At 32.9% G+C, this 21,186-nt stretch overlaps 1 protein-coding gene across 13 annotated transcripts in view; it reads left to right on the forward strand.

Moving 5' to 3' along the window:
• The window catches only part of LOC126838181 (uncharacterized), a 160,773-nt gene that overhangs the window by 77,173 nt on the left and 62,414 nt on the right, over positions 1 to 21,186 (forward strand). For all 13 annotated transcript variants that reach the window (XM_050572355.1, XM_050572356.1, XM_050572358.1 and 10 more), the window contains exons 6-10: positions 672 to 839; positions 908 to 988; positions 1,640 to 1,841; positions 1,908 to 2,070; positions 6,688 to 6,799. In XM_050572355.1, the coding sequence (XP_050428312.1) occupies positions 672 to 839; positions 908 to 988; positions 1,640 to 1,841; positions 1,908 to 2,070; positions 6,688 to 6,799 (726 nt within the window). The remainder of the gene's footprint in view (positions 1 to 671; positions 840 to 907; positions 989 to 1,639; positions 1,842 to 1,907; positions 2,071 to 6,687; positions 6,800 to 21,186) is intronic.

The raw sequence follows: 21,186 nt of genomic DNA on the forward strand, positions 1-21,186 counted from the left end.
TTAAATATATATTAAAAAAACATGCACGTACATGCATTGAATATGTATAAAATAACTTACCGGCGGCCAAGTAATTCACGTCACATGAACTCTGACTTTATATTTTCAACTTGCGAACGGGATGCCCCAAAACAATATGCTAAGATATGATATTTGGCTTCGGTTGTTTGGGTAGATCATTGAAAATTCACTTTGAAAGCGCGGCCTGATTGTGAGTGCGTCGAGTTGTGCTAACTAAATTCTAACTCGAGTTATTTATGACTTTGTTAGTGTTGCTTATGCCCAAGTAAACTCGGGTGTACATGTTAAAGTTTTATCGCATCATTATTTTCATTTGAACACTATTTGTCCCTGCTAAGTTCTCTGTAAACTCTGTAATTTGTTACCATACCCGCGGTCTATATGATTACACTCAAGAAAACGCATTATGTCTAGTCATGCGTCCAAAGGTTTTAACTGATGATACCACACACTGTGAGTTGTTGATTTTGTGTATCAACTGCTGTATAGATCCTCTATTCCCTATTTCAGCCTTTGACGTTTGATAACCAACAGGAGGGCAGCAAATTGTAGAATTCATGATAGAATTAAGATCTGTAAATGTCATTAGCTGCATTTGTGCCATTCCATTATGATGTGTTGACAAAAACCGATATTGTGGCTTTTTACAGTGCAGGGACGACTACAAACGGGCGTTTTTAGCCCAGCTGTCTTCTCCCAACAGTTCAGCATCTTTATCTTCGTACCTTGACTCTCACAACGCCTACGTGACACAGCTGCACGCCACCAACGGTATGGTCGACCAATACAACCAGTACGTGTTACCGCAACTCCTACAAGTAAGCACGAAACGTTTGATTGGTCCAGTTTGTGAACTATTGTCTTAATCTCCATCGCTGCCTTACAGGAACTAGAAGACGTATATTCGGATCTGTGCCTGTCCTTGTCGGACTCTGTACTCCAAGGATCCGACATTATAAGCAACAAGGTGAGTGAACAAACAACGGATTGTTTTACACTTTGCTTCCCTAAACTAACCTATCTTGTCTGAATATAACCTAAATCTAACTCTGACTTGAACAGCAGAGTGGAAAATTGATTCATTTAAATTTAACATCTGATTAAACTAAATAAGTTTCACCGTGACATTATTATTGTTAAATTCTATTTGTGTTAAGTTAACAAAACGTAAGTGGGGTTACCAAAGTGGTTACCTCGATTCCAACGTTCTCATTGGCTATTAAGATATTATGTGATAACTAATAAGTGATTGTATTATTTAATTTGACAGTTTGTTATTATTTGACATTTTATTTTACTTTCTTTTAACGTTTCCGGTTTATATAAATAATTTATAATTACTTTTTTAACACATTGTTTAGTGGTCATTAAAATAATTTTTTCTACTTTGAAGGCCTAAAAAAAGAAGTAGGTAGTGATAAGAATTATTTCCATCGTTATACTCAGGACAGGCAAGACATGATAATATTATCTAAACTACAATAAATTATGATATTTGAACCTATAATGGAGGTCTGTGCCGTTCCTTTTTACCTAATCTACCTACATAAAGCCACTTCTAACTAGCTCTGGAAGTAACTTATCGTAATCGTTTTTTTTTTTTTTTTTACACTTGCAGTCAAACGACCAGTCGAAAAGGTACAACGCTTTGGGGTCGCAATGCCGACAGCTACAGCCCGAAGCAGACATGGTGGCATTCGCCAGGTCTATGAATCCTTTGCCGACCACACCCCATCCGTCGCAAAGGACTCGCAGCTATTGTCCACCCCAGGCACCGGCCGACACCGAGGGCATGATTATAGACCCGGTAGTGACGGCAAGTATCGTTTTTTATTCGGGTCGGTGGTCGGTTATTATTTAATATTTTATTCTCTCTGGACAGGAAGCGATCACGCAGTTGGCTCTGAAAAACGAACTGGTCGTCGACAGACTGGCCAATTTGGACGTCAGAGCTGGATACGACACCATAAGAGCCGAGCTGATGGATCTCGAGTCGCAGATGAAACAAATACAAGATTCGGTTGAAACTCTCAAACGTCTACAGCAAAGGTTCAACAAATAACAGCTAATACTTCCGAACCGTCGATAAACATATAATGTCAGTCTCTTTAACCGTGTCAAATCAGATCTAGGGCAGTAGAAAGAATAAAGCTCGATGGGTTCTAAACCCTCTTGTACACTTGGAGGAAAAAAGGGTCAGGGGAATGCTATGTTTATTGCAAAAGCTACCACAGGCACCACAATTTTCTTTAAAAGATATTTCCATGAAATTGAACCGTCTAATTATTATTATTTCAACGTCCTCCCCTCCCCCCCCCCATTTTGATTCAGGTCGATTTGTGGAAGGCTTAGCGGCCGTTCCTAACTAATTACTTACTTAAGTCAATTTCGACTGTCAACGGTATTGACGTTTGCAAAGACCGTTCTCTTCGGGTCTGATTTCCATATGGCAATGCGCGCAAACTCAGACAGTAATTACTTTTTCTTTGTTTTTTATATTGTTTATGAATTAATATACAGTATAGTCTGTGTATGCTATAGTGAAGCAAACAGAACGACCGAAACCAATATGACCACAGAAAAGAAAAAAAAAGCAGTAGAAGGGACACTTTTAAAGTAAACAAAAACGTGACGGCCATGTTGAAAGGGCATACAATGACCGTACCCTTAACTTTTCTTATCTATTTATCACTATCAGTTTAAAATATTGATATTACGGTTTGTATTTTATGGAATATATTTGTTTAAATTAATTATAACTTAAATTTTTTAATTGTTAATACATAATATAAAAACCCCTCTTAAAGCAATTTTTCTAGTCATTAAATAAATTATTGTTTTGACTTTCGTATACAAATTATATTCTACTTTTAGTTTTGCGCAAATGGTCACACTGTGACGCTCTAAGACTACGGCCGTCGCGTTTTTATGTGATAAGTATCTTCGAGAAACTGTTATCATTGATATCTTATCACCACCGTATATTATTTCCCTTCTAACCAAGTGGACTTACTTTAGCCCTTCTGTTTGCTTTACACCAAAACTACTTGGCTGGGTCTGAAGGTTAAAAATTGCAGTTGTGTCATAATAAAGTCTATCCTTACAAAAGTAAATCCGAGTTATATTTTTGTTATAAATTGTGGTTTTTCTTTTAGATCTAAATTCTAAAGCTTTACTGACAAACTCATGTGGACGCAACTGTTATCGTGTCATATTTTTGAAAACGTTTCGACAAAGTTAAGCTTTGTTGTGCTCGCAGGCGAGATTTGATTACATTCAGCAGTAGGTACAGGGGTGGTATGTGTGGTGGTGTTTGATGCGAGACAGGCTTGATGGCGTGCCAAGATTTATTAGCATTTAGTGTGTGTGCGTGCGTGGGAGAGATACAGAGAGAGAGAAAAATAGGGAGAATAGCCATTTGACACTGTGACGTGTAGGTAGAGTTAACTCTGTATATCTAAGTGAATGCGAGCATATTAAATTCGATTCACGTGTGTCGGCATGACGAATTATTCAGTTTGCTTCGGCGGTATATTTTGCCCAAAACGTTTGTGGCACATCCAAAGGCGGCAAGTCCGGTCGATAATTTTGGAAACGAGCCAAGTTCGACTTGTGTCTGCGAAAAACGAATCATCATCTGTCTGGGCACTTGCTTAGGCCTTGAGCAATGTGTCATCGAGTTATTTTTAAGAAAAAATCATTCTATTCTCTCCTCCTGACTCGACGACAGAGTCCAGTGACGTTTGTCCAAGACCATCCACTTTTCATGTTAGCCTAAAGGGCTTTTAAGATTTTACAATTGTTTTATACTCATTTTAATACTCATAATTACTTTTAAAGTTATTTAAGTTTGAAGTGTAGGAGTGCTGTAGAGTGATGCGTGCAGATAAAAATAACTATCTACCGCATTCCACCTCCCATCCTACCCTTTAATAACTTAAAACTTAAATAATCCAAAACTAGTTATGGACCAGTCAAAACTCTCAGCAAATTATCATCAATAAAATGGATATCTTGAATTTTTTTGTAAAAATGTAACAAAAAAAAAAAATGTTTTAAAAAGTAAAACAGTTAAGTGCAATAAAAAACGTGGAGCTTATAGCGCAAACGAGTGTAAATTAATTTTAAAAAAAATATGTATATTAAAAATATTAACTAGAACAAAAGTTATTTATCTTTTTTGGGACATCCTGTATATAATATACAACTATAAACTGTAATTGAAAATAAATATAACCTAAAAAATGCTTTAAATTTTGTAACAAGATATTATTCAGCTTTGATTTGTCATTTTTGTTTTGATATTTTTGCCCTTTATATGTACATTATTTAGTTTCATGTATGTTTATTCATTATTTTAGCTAATATGCAATGATTGTCCATAAATAAAAAACTAGTCAACACTAATATAATAAGAAAATAGGCAAGCTCTTATTGGAAATTTCTATTTTATAGCTTGTAGAGTTCTACATTATTGTACATAGGTATCTATTAAATAGATTCATTATGATTTTCATACAGTATAATACTACATTATACTGTATAATATATATATTTTTATTTGTATTATAAAACTATGACAAACTGATTCACAACGAAATTCATTATGTATATCAATACTGTGACAACTTTATTAGATGCTTTTAGATATCACTTCTAATAGAAAATCCGAACTTTTGTCAGCCATACCATTAACACTAGCAGTTCTTACACCAAATCATAGAATTAATCAATTTATATTATTTTATTGACGGGCTTACATCAATTATTGAGATACAAATAAAATTGATGTCACATTGTACATCTTGAGTATTTAATTTATATTATTTCTTTTGTATATTGGCTATCTTGTTATATACAATGAGTACATAATGTAATGTGTATTGTGAAAACATGATTCCAAGTCTAGATTAACAAAATTATTTGATTCAATACTTAAAGCGGTACAACACTTAATTATTCCAAGACTTTTTATCGCCTTAATTTACAACGTAGCCAATATCATGATTAAAATATGTTAATTTACTATCTAAACACACACTCAAATTTTTTTAGTTGTAAAAGCTGTTACCACAAACAAGCTGAACGTTATATTTTAACGATATTATGTTGTTACTAATTAAAGCTATTGTCGTTGGTAAATGTTAAGTGAAGTTTTGAAACTTAAGTTCGGCTAACTACAAAATAGAAGTTGTTTTAATCCACTCAGAAGTTACAAATAATTAACTTAATGTAAAATCGAAGTCGTTAAGCTGTTTCTGATAGTTGTGTTATCATTACAAAATGTAACACTGTGCCGTTGCACTGTTAAATATATAATATAATTACTTTTGTTTGACCATATTTTGTATAGTTGAATTTATCAAAATGTCACTTATGTTTAAGACTTAAAATCGTTTGGTCAAAAAAGAAAGAAAGAGTATTGATTAACCGGACAAGAAAATGTAATACAAAATTTATATTTGTCCCAAATTGCTAAAAAAATTACTTAAGTTTAAAAATGTTTTCAAAATGACAAAAAAAAATGGTTAACATCATACAGACATTTTATCATTAAGTTATTAACAGGACATTATGGTTTTCAAAAATATTGTTTAAGTAAAGTGCTGTTAAACTATTTCCAATATTGTACTAATATTTTAGTTATTATTATGATCATTTTTTGCTTGTTTTTAAAATATTCGAACAGAATTTTGCTAAAAATGCTGTCCTGAAAAAATATGATTTTAAATAATTGACAAACGTTTTTAAAAAGATTAACGTTTTTTTTTTTGTTTGTATTTAATTGATATTACTATTTAAAAGACGTTTGTATTACTAGTGCTAATCTGGCATTGCAGCCTTTTAAATTATATCATACTATTATTTGGTAGATGTATTGTATTGGTAAAGTCTAAGTAAAAAATATATATATAATGGTAGGTATCTAGATAAAATAAACATATTTTATAATGTACAAATTTATAAAACAACATTTTAGATCAATTACTAACCAAACGCCACTGTTATATAATCCAATTCATTATCACTAACACGTTTATGTATGGTTTATACGGTTTTATTTATATGTTTCAAATCGTTTTTATACTTAAACATGTACAGTGTGAGTTTCTATGTATTTATCATGTTTAAGTTGTCCAATTTCAATTTATATAGGCCAATTTTTTTAGAACTATTCACATTACAAAAAAAATGTAACTAATTTCTCATTGCAAATAATTTTATAATTTAAAAATCGCCTATCAACAAGAACTTAACTATTTTTTTGGGCAAACAATTATTGTAAACAGATTTCGATTATCTTTTGAAACGTTTGAGTGTTTTATCGTTTTGATTAGTGTGTTTGGCGCCTAAACCAAATTTTATAATGCTTAATGAAAACCTATAAAAAGTAAAATATTTAGACAAGTTTTTAAAATACACTTTACAGGTATTTCTTGTGGTTTATCACAAGCTTTATAATATGTTTTTAGAACATGAACCAAACAAGATGCACAATTTAAAGAACTGTTAAACTATTTTTGAGAACAAACTAAATGCACGGTTAATGGATTTGACATTATATTTATCAACGTCATAACTTATATGTTCAAATTGTAAAACGTTTTATCATTTTTTAATCTATTTTATTAATACAACATACTGGTTTTTTGTTTTTCGAAAAAGGAGCCTAGAGCAATCCATGTTCAGCAAAGCCAACGAGATTCAAGAGGACATAAGTATCAAGAAATTCGAATTCAGGACAGCGCAAATGCACTTGGCAGCCATCAAGTCCCAGGTGAGTACTTACATGACACTTAGATAGCGCATCAGCTGGTTTCAATCACACTATCGCTGCTTAATATATTTTTGTCAAGCTTCACTTTATATTTTATATAATGGTAATATTACATATTACCTTTCCAAGGTATAGCATTAAGCATAATAGCACATTGGATAACATGTCTTGGATTATAACACCTGCTTGAAATTTAAATTCATAAAGAGACTTGCGAAATTTACCAGATTTTTTTTTTGCAGCAGTTAAATTTCAGCTATACATAAAGTCAAATTGTTAGGGTTTTGGATTTTCCAATATTATAGCTATTAACATGTCAACGACCTAGGTAGAGTAACTATGAGCCATTTTTGGTCAAATTGTTGAAGTTTTTATTATTTTAAGGCCAATTCAATTAGACTGTGTACTTTTTTGCAAGACACCGATATATACAGGGTGATCCAACGTAAGACACACATTTTCTCTAAGGAAATGTACTATCTTTATAAAGTCATAGCTAATGTACAGATAAATGAAAATAAAAAATTCAAACGCTAACATATTTTTTAATTTTTTGTCTACAAATTATGTAGTTAAAAACATATGTTGCCATTAAAAAAAAAAAAAAAATCACCCTTTTTGGACTTATAGTCCTTATAGGACTGGTGATAACAATTTTCAAAATATTGAAAAATGTAGTAAAATATGTACCTAAGAGTTGAGGAAAAAAAAATTCTCAGATTATTTATGTTTTCAGAGAAAATGAGTGTCTTACGTTAGTTGGATCACCCGTACATACAAATTAAAAAATATATAAGGCTTTGAGAGAAGTATCGACCATATTATGCTTATTATATTTACCATGATTGATGACGAGGCTATTCTTTTATTTATTTTTTTCAGTATATCTTCATTTGTAATTTTTTTTTAAATATATATATATATTTTTTATTACTTTAAAAATACTTTTTTTTATGAGAACATAATATATTAAATAAAAAATTGGTGTAGTATTTTTTAATTTTAATTTTACAGTAACGACGGTATTCGAAAATGTTATATTACACCAAATCGTTAGACAAGTTTGTTTGATTATAATTGCCGAGTAACTCAAAAGGAAAACGATGAATCTTACAGGACAATATAGCCCGTTTATAAGCTACCAAATTTGGAGGGGGGAAGAAGGTCCGAAAAACAGGGATAAACCCCGTTTTGCCTTTGGGAATTCCCGAGACGAATGCGGACAGTGTTTTACTCGCCGGATAGGTGTACATTATACTAGTTGTAATTTATACTGGCACACGGAAAAACCCCGGATGAACAAGGGGGGGGGGGTGCCTCCTAGTCGTTTAGTTTATAATAATATTACAAAACCTGCTGAAGTCGCCAAATTAAAGGGCACCGCTGGCGCCATATAGGATCACGAGACAAATACCTTTTTTTTTTATAATATTAATATCAATCTCCTCGAATAACCGTATATACCGTAACCACGGTAACCGCCGTGTACCCGGCGTGACCGACAATTACGTTTTATATATATATATATATATGTACAGCGGTTGTATTTGTGTTATATTATTACACGGACACAAGACTCGACCACCGCCGGCTACTATTAGTATATATAATAATAATAATATAAGGGCGAGGCTTTGCTATTTCCCTGACATTATTTTTTCTTAATTATAATTCAACGAAATATATCCCAAAATCTTAGAATTCAGGACACCAAAGCTCGCGAAATTCTAATATTATGTCTCCAAAGGCATACCAGCCTATGATATAGGCTATTATATAGGTTATGATGATGACACCACATAATAATAATAATAATAATAATATATGATAATATACAAGACCTATATCGATTATATTAAGTAATTCTGCACACTTTGAACAGATTTGTGTTTTTTGGTCACCTCTAACACACAAATTGGTGCCTCGTGCCAACGGTTTGAGTATGGATATAGTACAATAGAGTTTTTCTGTTTAATTATATTTTATTGGTTGTAACTTAAATAGGAAACAAACTTCAGAGCGTTTATCGTCCACTGTTCGTGGCATTAATTGATGTAATAACTCTAAAAACCGTCGATGCGTAATGGCCGGGCTTACAATCATACTTTTTACACCCAACACCGCTGTTGTTTACCTTCAGATTTAACAACAACAACTCAAGCAGATCAATACACGGTTATGGGCATTCCTAACCGGACAGGCGTTGCTGCCGGATGGAATCTGTTTCAATTAAGCTGAAAATAAATTGCATTTTTAGCAGATTATCCATAACTACAAATGTAGCCATTTCTTTCTTAATTATTATTGTAATAGGGTTTAAAGTAAGCCAGCAGCACCATACAGCCTTGCCATTGGAATTTTTTAGATCTTCAACTTTGAAAAGAAACTAATGCCAAGTACTCAAGTTGTTTCCGACGAACATTCCTTTTTATTTTCAATCAGCGTTGACAAAGTTATTGTATTATTGTAATCCGAATCCGCTGTTATGACTCTCGTGGCTTATAATCTGAAATAGTTAGTCCAATGGTCGTCCAGACTGAATCCCTCGTGTATATCTTATAATATACTACATAAAGATCAGCAGCACAATATTGTCTACACGCGCTCGGTAGTTGTTTAATGGGGTTCGACCTTGGCCCGACATAATGACAAGTGCACGAGGCCGGTCTGTCGCGGTTCAGTCAACCAAAATGGTAGTTGTATTTGATGCCGGCGGTTTGATGACCGATCATGGTTGTAATAGCAATGAAATTCGGCCAAAGACAGCCACTAAATGATATGATAGTATTATAATAATAATGTACAACAGACACGGCCGGTGGAACACGTGTCGACGGCAGCGACTTAACTCAGCCAATCGTCGTATCGTTTATTTCGATTTTTGTTAAGAGCATCAACCCTTTTGAATAATTTAGTAGTACTCAACGTTGGCTCATTCTCGTGCGGATTTTTTGATTAAACTACTTTGCAAAAGTAAACGGAACAGCTTGTATAACATGGGTGCAACTATAAAAGATAGCTTCTGGCATAGCCGTCTGCGACCAACGGATTAAAATGTACTTAAAATTAGCGCATACAAACACCATCATGGTGGGACCGAACATAAAAAAGAGCAGTTAAACGAAATTGACAGAATGCCTGTCCTCAGACCGTAAAGTTCGACAAGATTTAAGCGTATATTGGCCACATTAAACTACTCGAATACAATATCCCAAAGAATAGGCTTGAAAAAATATTATATTAATGATAGGCCACATATTACATTGTGGTGAAACCTCTGGCACCACCCCGGTTTAGCGTTTACCCTTAACGGTTTTGCGCTATTGCCATTGGCATAAATCATATTTTTCTCTAGCAATAAATTTCCATTTTTTCCCTTGTTTGCAGAGACTATAGACTACCGCCAATATTGTATGGATATTGTCTGACTTGTGCACCCCAAAAGAATGCCTACCCCAAAGTATTTTTGGTTTCGATTACTTGAGAATGTCCTTAGAGAAGTGCAATAACCAAGGGTGATTCAAAGATACTCATTTTCCCTTAAAATAATAGTAGTGTTTCTATTTGGAGACACTAAGTTCATGTTATTTGTGACTAATTAAATAAACTATATATTTTATTTAACTTGTTTAAACTAAGAACAATTTGCCAAAAATGTTGAAAATAATTCTCAATCCGAAAAGTCAATTAAATACACGTGTACGTTACCGTTAAGGTTTGAAAGGTTGATAGACGTTTTGGGAAAAAAAAATTGGAATTGAAATATTGTAAAATCACACAAACTAAAGCGTGGCAAAGAGGGTCGCTTTGAAATCAAGCGACAGAAGATATAGGACAATCTTTTCATCTTGTACCGTAAACATTCAGTTTTTTATACTTGTTATTATAAAATTATTTTTTAATTAATTCCCCGGCTCAGCGGCCGTTTCGTTATTATTTTTTAATCGCCTCCCCCGAGCCTCATGATGGCGGCGGCCAGAGATCTCCTTCAGAGACGTTCAATGGCCCCATCTTAATTAATCGGTTCTTTTAATCGAATCATTATTACCGTGAATTAATTACAGCAATTGGAAAGAACAGAGTGGTAGCAGCAGGAGGGAGGGGGGGGACGTTAAAAATTAATATTTATTTAGCTCAACAATGAAAAAACATCAATAGTAAGCCTCAGAGCAGAATTAGCGTCGTCAATCTATAAAAGATACTTACACGTGTGCCGACGCCCACACGAGCAGATTATTTTTGCATACACATTACAAACAAACACACACACACACACCGTCCTTTGAGTTAAGTCCTTTTACTATTGCTATGTCTTCTGTGTGTGTGTTCAATCAATTGTACCTACTTACCGTCGTCCTACGTTGGACGAACCCGGGAAATAATAATGCTACAATTGTATCTTTTACGGTCCCCGGACTCGTGTCATAAGTGCCCAAGAGCCATCCCTTGGGTCGTTCGCTATTTGGACACGTGTTGCATTATTAAGGTGTAAAACTAATTCCACTTTATGCACGGTAAAGGAACGCACCAGGAATTTTTTCGTACCAGGAATTCGCCCACAGTTTATCTCAGGGGAGGTGACAAATAAAATATATATAGTGGACGTTTAGCAAAGCCAAGCTACATTTAGAGGTAGCCCATGCCGTGTCCTTCAACTATATTATGTAACAATATAATTGAAAATCAAGGACGCGGGATAACACTGATACAGAGAGAGATCAATAATTATCTATTGAAAACGACGACTTGGATGAGTTGGATAACAGCATCGGAGTGACAAAAGTCGAAGTAGAAAGTGTCGAGATAAAGTTAAATTATAAATTATCCGAGCTCTATTTTGCAAAATCAATGCCAAAAGTTTGTGCGGTACAATAGCTCTCGTGTCCACTGCCAGATGTCGGTAACGTACACTTGGCACTATAATAATAATATTATGTGAAATGTACCTACACAAGCTCGTTTGGAGTATGAGAAAAAATTCGGATAATGGTTGATTTAACTAATTTGGTTTTGCACAAAAGTCGACTTATATAGTTGTATAGCAGCTATCGATAAACACAATATTGTCATTTGTTAATAGTTATGGAGATTAAGTTTCTGCGAGAAATCTCCCACGCCAAACAATTAGCCTCTAAAAATAAAACTTATGTTCTCTTGAAGTTGTCGGGCAGAAACTTTTGTAATTCTGTTTAATTTCGACACCGCCATTGTACATATTATATTGTTTCACTCGGCAATTTAAAAAACAAATTCAAATATACTTGGGAATTTTTTATTGAAACTTTTGCATTGGCAAACTAAATGTGTACTCGGTATTTTTTATGAACCAAAAATAAATAATACGATTACTCACGCACTTCACTTTTATTCGACGTTCATTCATAAATTTATTGTTGTTGTTAATTAAAGTTATTATTAGCCGGATAAAGTGGGTATATGCGGTCGAGTAGATTTTTTTTTCTATAGCTTATTGTCGTTTTATGCAAATTTCGCCGTTTCTTAGTTAAGCGTGCCTCTGACCGAAGAAAAATGTGTAATAAATGTTAATATCACAATTATTATTTTTCTATAGTAACCCAGCAATGACATTTGCAATTAAAATTGACTTAACAAAGTAGCATAACTTTTTTATTTAAATACACTTACACGCAAATGCACCTGTAAAATTATTTAAATAATACAACTCGGTGGTATTTACACAATTTAAGTCAGTGATTTATTTGAATGTATGTTATTTTTACCCGAATATTAAGTATTGATCAGGATATTTTTAGTCCAAGTACGACTAGCTTGGACTTGAAGCAAGTGTCGTTTTACATAACACATTATGTAGCACCGTAAAACTTATGTCACGAATCACGACATTATATAAAAGACCTTTTTTTTCTTTCTTAAATCTTAACTTATTCTACTTTACAATGGCAGTAACACGACGGTTAATAAAAAAGGTAAAAATACTTTCAAGGTAATTTCAAGCTAATCGAACACTGCTGTACAGGTAAAAAATATATACATTTCGTATACACTATGGCTAAACATTGAAGTGACCTAAGAAGACTCTTAAGCTTAAACTATATTAATTATTTACACAATCAACTTTCTATGGGACAGTATTTTTTTTTTTTTTTTTAAATGTCTTAATTGTAATAATAACCAAAAACATACTCCAGATTCTTGAGTCGAAAATATTACAAAGTATTTGTTGAGAAACCGAGCTTATCCGCCCCTTGTATTCTTGCCATGATAATATCTTTCTCAGTTTGTATGTGCTCTTGATTGCAATCATACGTCTGTTTATATTATAATTCATAAGATGTATATAGATCTGATGTGTATACTTAGTAATTTCGAAGGATTCCGCCCTTGTTAACTAGGTTGGTTCATAGTGTTCTTTTACTAAAACCCGTGTCCAAACATTTAATTTACCTGCATTGTTCGAGTCAAGTATATATAAAAAAAAACACTATAATATACGTTTCCTGGAGCTTAGAAAATAAGAAAACTCGTTTTGTGTCCTTTCCATGCAATGACAATAAAAGGTGACCGTTGCTAAAGGCTTACATTAATATTATAAATATACTTTCTACGATATGGCGACCAGAAATTTAAAAAATTACTTTTTAAAATTTACTACTTCCACACTTCTACACTTATCTCAATCAATAGTGGAATATTTTTCATCACCTGATTACTCTTGTTATTTTCAATTTCAAGGTCAGCTAACTAGGCGAGCGCTTTAAAATACTATTTAAAACTTGCAATATTCTGATAAATTACTAAAAAAAAAAAATAAGAAAGACAGAGAGAGTACTTAAAGTTATTGTCGAGGGCACTAAGAGAGTTAGGGGATACTGAGACAGTCGGTTAAGAAGGCATTAAGCCGTTTTTACACTATTCTAAATGAAAGGAATTAATGCGACAATTACGCCGAGTTATAAATGCATAATGCCTTTATAGTAACGACCTGTGTCAGCCGTTTATAGTGTTGGTGTAATGAAGAAAAACATTAGCGGCAACAAAGAATTCACAATAATTGTCAGTTGGAACCATCCAAATTGCGTTTCACCTGAAATTCCAGCACTTGTAAATCGCCCATTCGTTATTGCAAACTGACACCAACCTACTACATAGTACATATTATAGTTGCTGCAGCCGGCTAAAATAATGAAATTTCGTACATTATGTTTTTCATTCACATTCCGGATAATCCGCCTTATACAATTATTATAATGCATAACATATTCTTTGTACCCAACACAAAAACAAATCTTACTTTTGCAGCTTTTACCTTGTTTTTGTATGTTTGTCTAATTGCTTTGACTGTAATCAATTTCTGGATTGTTATGTGAAAGTGAATCTGAGCCTATGAGATGATTTGAACGGCTACTGAAGTGTTAAAGATTGTGTAATCTTCCTGATACTATCTTCGTTCAGTCCGTAAATGACAATACCACTTAAAGTTTTACTTAAGGAAGGATATTGATTTGTCAATACATTGTAAACGGTATATATTATTTGTAGACTAATTGATGGTCATTATTATAATATACTATTATAATATAAAGAGATGAACTAACATAATATACTACATAACTTGTATGCGATAATGAAGTAAACAAAAAGACTAAAACCAATGTGGTCACACAAAAGAAAATAAACGTCTTCATTGTTGAGCGGTTAGTACTCTACACTATGATAAAATAGGTTTTTATCTCTTATCATAGTTTTTTTTTTCAAGATACTGTTATCATTGATATCTTATCACCACAATATTTTTTTCCTTCTAACTAGGCACACAGACTATTTAGTTCTTCTGTTTGTTTTTCTAGTTGAATTCAATATAAGATTATTGCACGCTATCGCTATTGGATTATTGGTTTTTTTTAAGTTTCAATACACCCGCAACCGATATGAATATATTATGGCGTCTGCCCTACATTATTATACCCGACATCACATATTATACTACAGCGGTATTAATCATTCCACTATTTCGAGTATGACATTTATTATAATGACAGTGCTTTTTCTGGAATCGGCAATTATCAACACACACATGATACGAATACATCTATTTAATTGCAGACCTTGGAATGCATGCGACCTGGCAAAATTACAGAAACGTCCAGAGTGTAATGGGATATTGATTAGCGCAAAAAATAATAATGCCATATGCAAGTAGTAGTAGCTTTAATATAGAGGTGTATCGTATTTCACAACCATTTGGTATATTGATTTGAATTTGAAACAAGCCCGTATGTTATATTTCATAAACGCTTAATTTTTAATTTTATCTTAAACTATATAAAGTTGATCCGTTGTGCTCATTGAAAAGATCTCGCCAAGAAGATACAAAATATGAACTAAAAACTTTAAAATAAACTCTATTTATATTCTTTACAATTAAAAAAGTTGATAATTTAAAAATAAAAAAGTTGACAATTTTAAGTATATCTCTCTTTAGCCACGCAGAACTCTAACGGATTTTATTATTTGGCGATGTCTTATAATCACCTTGGTATGTAGAAGTGCAGTAAAGAGTTTCAGAATTTTATCCGGTATAGTTTACGGTAAAAAAAATATTTTAAATAATTGTTCAAAAATTAAAAATAAAAAAAACAAGAAAGTCTACATGCTGACTTGGCAGGCGTCTTTTGTTACAATCTCCAAACGGGAAATGTAAAATAAAAATAAAAATTCCTTATTCTCAGACGTTGTGGCGTTAACAAGCCGGTGTTGATTGCTTTATGTTATTACCGTTATTTTCTCCGAGGAAGAATATTTTTTTCTACACTTTTATCATTATTAAGCTTGTTTTTTTTATTTCGGCATAACATAAACTGGCTGTGCGGTGCGTGTTGCTTCACTAATAAATTATTCAATGTACACACACACACACACACTATATAAAAATATATAGGTATACTTAGCCGCCGTCATCTCATCTCGGTTGGCAGGAATACCATTATCTAACAAAATGTTATTCGATCACAATATTGCCAGCCTGGGGCGTTAAAACGTTTCGACAAGACGTGCTTGATATATTATTAAAACAACTTAAAAGCTAGCACAGCAACAATGACGACGACGACAAGTAGTACAAATCGAATTTGCTAGTTGCCCTTATGTTTTTGTCTTTCACTCGGTGTGTGTACTCTCGTCTGGCGAAACCTTTGAGTGCAAAACAAACTAGGAATACAATAAAAACAATATAAATATATCCGATATATAATAAGCACTCTGTCCGTTCTCAACGATAATAACACTTGTGCCGTGTCACGAATTGAGTGCCAATACTTTAAGGACGACCCAAAAGTCAAGCCGTCTTACATACCTTGTCTCGGAATTTCATCGTATTCAGCCGAAGGTTTATCTGATTTTTCTTCATCGCAAGTACCTAAAAAGACTACAATCTAATACACGTTAGCAAATTTCGTACACAAACTTACCAGTTACTGCTGTTGTGCTTAAAAATAATCAACTAGTTCTTCTTCTTCATTCCGGACCTTCGCTGCCACTAGTAAGCCTCTGCATCTATCAGTATCATATCCTTTTCTACGGTGTCTTTCCATCATGTTCCTGGTCTTCCAAGTGGTCGTTTTTTATTTATTTTTCCTGTCAGAACATTCTTTAATACATCTCCATCGGCTCTCCACACATGTCCCAGTCACTGTAGACGCTCTTTATTGTCTCACATGCATAGGTTAATGATTTTATTGTTCAGTCAATCAATTGCCTAAATAAATTATTATTGTCGTTGACTTGACATACTTGTTGACAGCAGTATCATTACATATATTACTGTCCCGTCACGATTTTTTCAGTCAGTCCAGTTCGTTTTAAAACCATAACTCATTTGCCTATTGTTAACAATAGCATTGAAGGCCCAACGCTGCCACTTGAGATGGTTTCTTGTCTGGACGTTGGTAAGATTGCCACTTCACAATAGTTAAATATAATTTTATTAAAATTATTTCTATACACCATTTTAGATTAGGAATATAAAAAGTTTAATTTGCCTTTTTTGTATCAATATAATGTAACGGTACTAATTAGCTATGAAAAATCCCCTCCCCCCCCCCCCCAATATCCTTTTCTTACGAGTACTCCCATGCTGAAATACACTCTATTATAATACCGGATGCAATGTTTTCGTTTTTTTTTTTATTATAATAATCTAATAATAAAACATGTAAACGCTATATTTTATGAAACAAGAGCTCCTCAGCTGTTGGCTTTTTATTACTACATTGTCGAGTACAGGATTGACGTTGGAATTTATTTTCAAATAATAATAATAATGATATATTATTATTATTGAAACTACATTGGAAATAGGTCACGGTTCTTGTGTTTCACTTACTGTTATATAACCTATGTGCCCTACAGACGGGTCCTGGATGGAGGTGGGAAAACGATACTGTGTACACAATAAGTTTTTCATCCTAATACACCGGGATGAAATTTCCAAGGACGAAAAACGACTCTGTCTAACACCGACTAATATATTACACGATACACCGAATGGCTTTTTGTTTTTTTAAAGTTAATACTCTACCGAGTACGACTCGACTACTTTACTGTTACAATTATAATATCATTGCGTTTAAAATGTGTGATAACAATAACAATTAGTATTATGCAGCATAAGTGTTTAGTGTGTCTGAATCGAGCCAATTGCCATTGGATATTCCTTTTTATTTGTATTACTTAAATAATCATTTTTTACTATTTAAAATCATACAGTTATAGATATTATTATGGTTTATCTACCTCCTGTAAGCAAGCTTGAGTTGGAGGCAAACAGTTATTATGGAGATTCAATTACATTTGCATCTGATGTAAGACATTCATTTTCTCGAAAACTAAGAATATTTTGAAAGTTATACCTATTTTACTATATTTTTCAATACTTTGAAAACGTTTACCTTCGTCCTTTATGCGTAAAAGAAGTATGGACTTTTGTTATATACTTTTAGCGTTTGAATTTTTAATTTTCTTCAAGCTCTCCGTTTGCTATGTAAATGCTTGAATTTAAGATCAATTTTTCGTCTGGTTTTTACAACAGTAGCACAGCAATTTCTCGTTAAATACTAATGTTGACAATTATTAGGAGAAAATGTAATGTGTTTTCAAAGTCATAGCAAACGAACAGATTGATGACAGTTAAAAATTCAAACGCTTATAATTTTTTTTCTAAGGTTTGTCTACATATTTATGGAATTTAAAACATATGTTTTCATTTTTAAAAAAAACAAGTTCATACTTCTTTTACGCATAAGGGATTAGAGAAGATGACGATTTTCAAAGTATTGGAAGTATAGTAAAAAATGTACCCACGAGTGCAGGTAAAATATATTTCAACATGTTCATGCTTACCAAGGAAATTAGTGTCTTGCACATCAGACGGACCACCCTTTATACTCGACGGTAATAGGTAATAGGTATAGATCGTGTTAATTTATTTCTATTTGATAGTAACGTGGGTCGCACGTGCGCTCATCACTCTCTTCCTCCATCGATGAAAATCCACGTTATTATTTAGCCCATCGCAGAACTCAAAACGCCTCTGCCAAAACGTTCATAAACCATGTTTTAAATTTGATCTGTTGTTAAAAATGTACTTTATCACTCGCTAAATTTCAGGGTCATTTGTCGCTGTGTGTAAAAATGTATGTACTGTTTCTTTTTGTTATCAATGTTTTGCGTTAAAGTGGTGATAACGGAAATGTGCGTTATCAGTTTATCATTGATTAGACCCTGTATGATAATAGTATTACATCCTACTGCTGATACCATTTATTCGATAACCAGCTTACTGGTTCAATAACCTGAATATAAAACAACAATTGAGCAACACTTGTAAATTTAACACATGTTAGTTTAACAAAAGTTAGTTTATTAGGCTAGTAAATAATTTACCAATAGATAACGACAAGTTTGGTGCAACCGGGCATAAGACTTGTTGCTTTGGGACTTTTTAGCAGAAAGTACAGTCGACTTCACATTTTTTACCACTCCATTTTTTTTTGCCGATTGTATTTCCACCCGTGCGCCATAACCATTAGCCTATTTTCCGTTTATATTTATTTATCGTTATCATAACTCAACCGTGCCGACCGAGCTGGGAGGAGTTGGACAAAAACGAATGACCGAAACGGCTGGGGAAAAAAAAGAACCGTAGCCCCATTTGGATTTATCGTTGAAATTTAAGATAGCCACAGCAAAAGAAAATAATATACACAAACGTCTCTGTCGTATTGGCTGACAGGATGACTGTTTCTTATAATAATAATATAATGTGTGTATCATCAGCGCTGTCTGTTGGCAACACTGATGATGATGATGGTATGACATCCGAAATACGCCTATTTGCTGTTGCTGAAAAGTATATCACTTTATTTTTTTTCGGTAAAATGTATCTTCTAGTATATTTCATTACTTAACCAGAATATACAACCAGATCATTTATTTATAGTTTCGTTGAAGTGAATTGAAAACAACAGTGTGTTGTCAAGATGAGTGAGTAACATATAAAGTTGTCACACTCCGAACCGTTTTCATGGTAAAACATTACCATGTTAGATTATAGTTTTATTATTTTTTTAGCTTACAAGACTTACTTGTAAAGTGAAATAATATAAAAAGATGTTTAAATATTATTCGAAAACAAATAATTGTGAAACGATTTGAAACACTAAACGGTATCAATTGCTGCTCTTCTGCATTTTTTAACGTAGAGGCAAAATTAGTTGTCTATAACAATCGCGTTTTGTCTACAATATTGCGGATATTTTTATTGTTTTGTTATTTTTCACAAACACAATAAATCAAAAAATTCTATAGCCGGTGCCGAATGAATTCGATTGGCTGCGCTGACCTTGATATTATATAATTCGACCACGTGTATATTATTGTATGCGTCGACCTTGATGCCATGCGCGCGCATAAGATGATGGTCGGCCTGGAAACGGTAAAAAAACTAAAAAGAGAGAAAAAAAAACTCATGAAAATAAGAAACATGACTTATTTAATTTCGCCCATTGTAAGTAGTGTACTTGGGGCGTGTTTGACACATACGGGTTGTCTCGGGGACTCCGACAACCGTGCCTAAGTATTGCCATATTATAACATTAAAAATAAGGGTGGGCGATTTTCTTTGTAATAGTGTATGGCTTAGGACCATTTTGAATTTTTTTATGTTGTTTGAAAAGCAGACAGACGGAAAGCTTGACGGCAATTATAAGTAGAAACACATTTCAGTAGTTACAGAAATACCGATAAAAGCGTTGTACCCATTTAATGTGCTTAAAAAGGTATTGGGCTAGTATTATTAGGGTGGATACGATCGGGGTGGATAATTTATTGCCATTGTTACCCCCATTTTATCGCAGGTAATTAACAATATAATGAAAATATTTTCCAATACCTGTTGACTGTTGTGATTCACTCGCCGTACATACTACCCTACAATGAATTGACTTCGGTCAAATTCTGGTTAATTATTTAACTAGATATTTACTCTTTACAATTCAACAATAGTTACATGAAAATAGTTCTAGTTTCCATTCTCTACAGACTACAGAAAAAACCCTTGGGCACATTTTTCAGTTTTAAGTTCTACACTACGCTACTGACAGTATGGGAAGGACTCGAGGTGATTTCTATACATGTATTAATATATTTTAATGTAAACAGTACAATCTACTTTGTAGACTATAGTCTAATTTTTACATATTTTTTATATAATCATAGACTTATTATAACTATTATAACATAATATAGTGTATAATGAGCCCCGCTGAGCAAGTATTATGTGGGGACCCATGAGTCTTGACTACAGCAATTACAAATGTTTAGAATACGTTCCTTAATTAAAGTTAAAAACTATTTATACACAAGATGTTTAACACATAAAAGATTTAGAGGATAGAGTATTGATGGTATGAAATTTACAATATGGGAGAATAGTCAGCAGCTTGTTGTAGTAGCCAATTTGTTAAATTTAGTTTGAATATTATATAACATAATTTGTATAATCACATAGGTAATCAGAAGGTAGATTATTATAAAATAGTTGGACCAGTATACAGAAAAGAAATTGAGCGACGGATTTATGTACATTTGTGGTTTTAAAAAGTATGTGAAATGGGTTTAATTTGATTATTTCTTACTAAAAAAGTAACTGATGCTTTGTAAAAAAAGTTTTTTTCTGTTAATATATCTAATTCCTCGTGCAAGTCACGGGTTTCGTTTAAGATTATTGTTAGGATATTATTTTGAGTAATTTGTAATTTATTAAGATTAGGTCGAGAAAAAAAAACACATCATTAAATATTTTAAATATGTATTTTATGTGTAGTGTACTCTAATTCTAATTTTATTAT

This window comes from Adelges cooleyi, unplaced genomic scaffold (assembly GCF_023614345.1).
Source record: "Adelges cooleyi isolate 19-005CV unplaced genomic scaffold, UGA_ACOO_1.1 ACOO_flye_CR_arks_rails_tigmint_CR_PRNA_30, whole genome shotgun sequence".
NCBI lineage: Eukaryota > Metazoa > Arthropoda > Insecta > Hemiptera > Adelgidae > Adelges > Adelges cooleyi.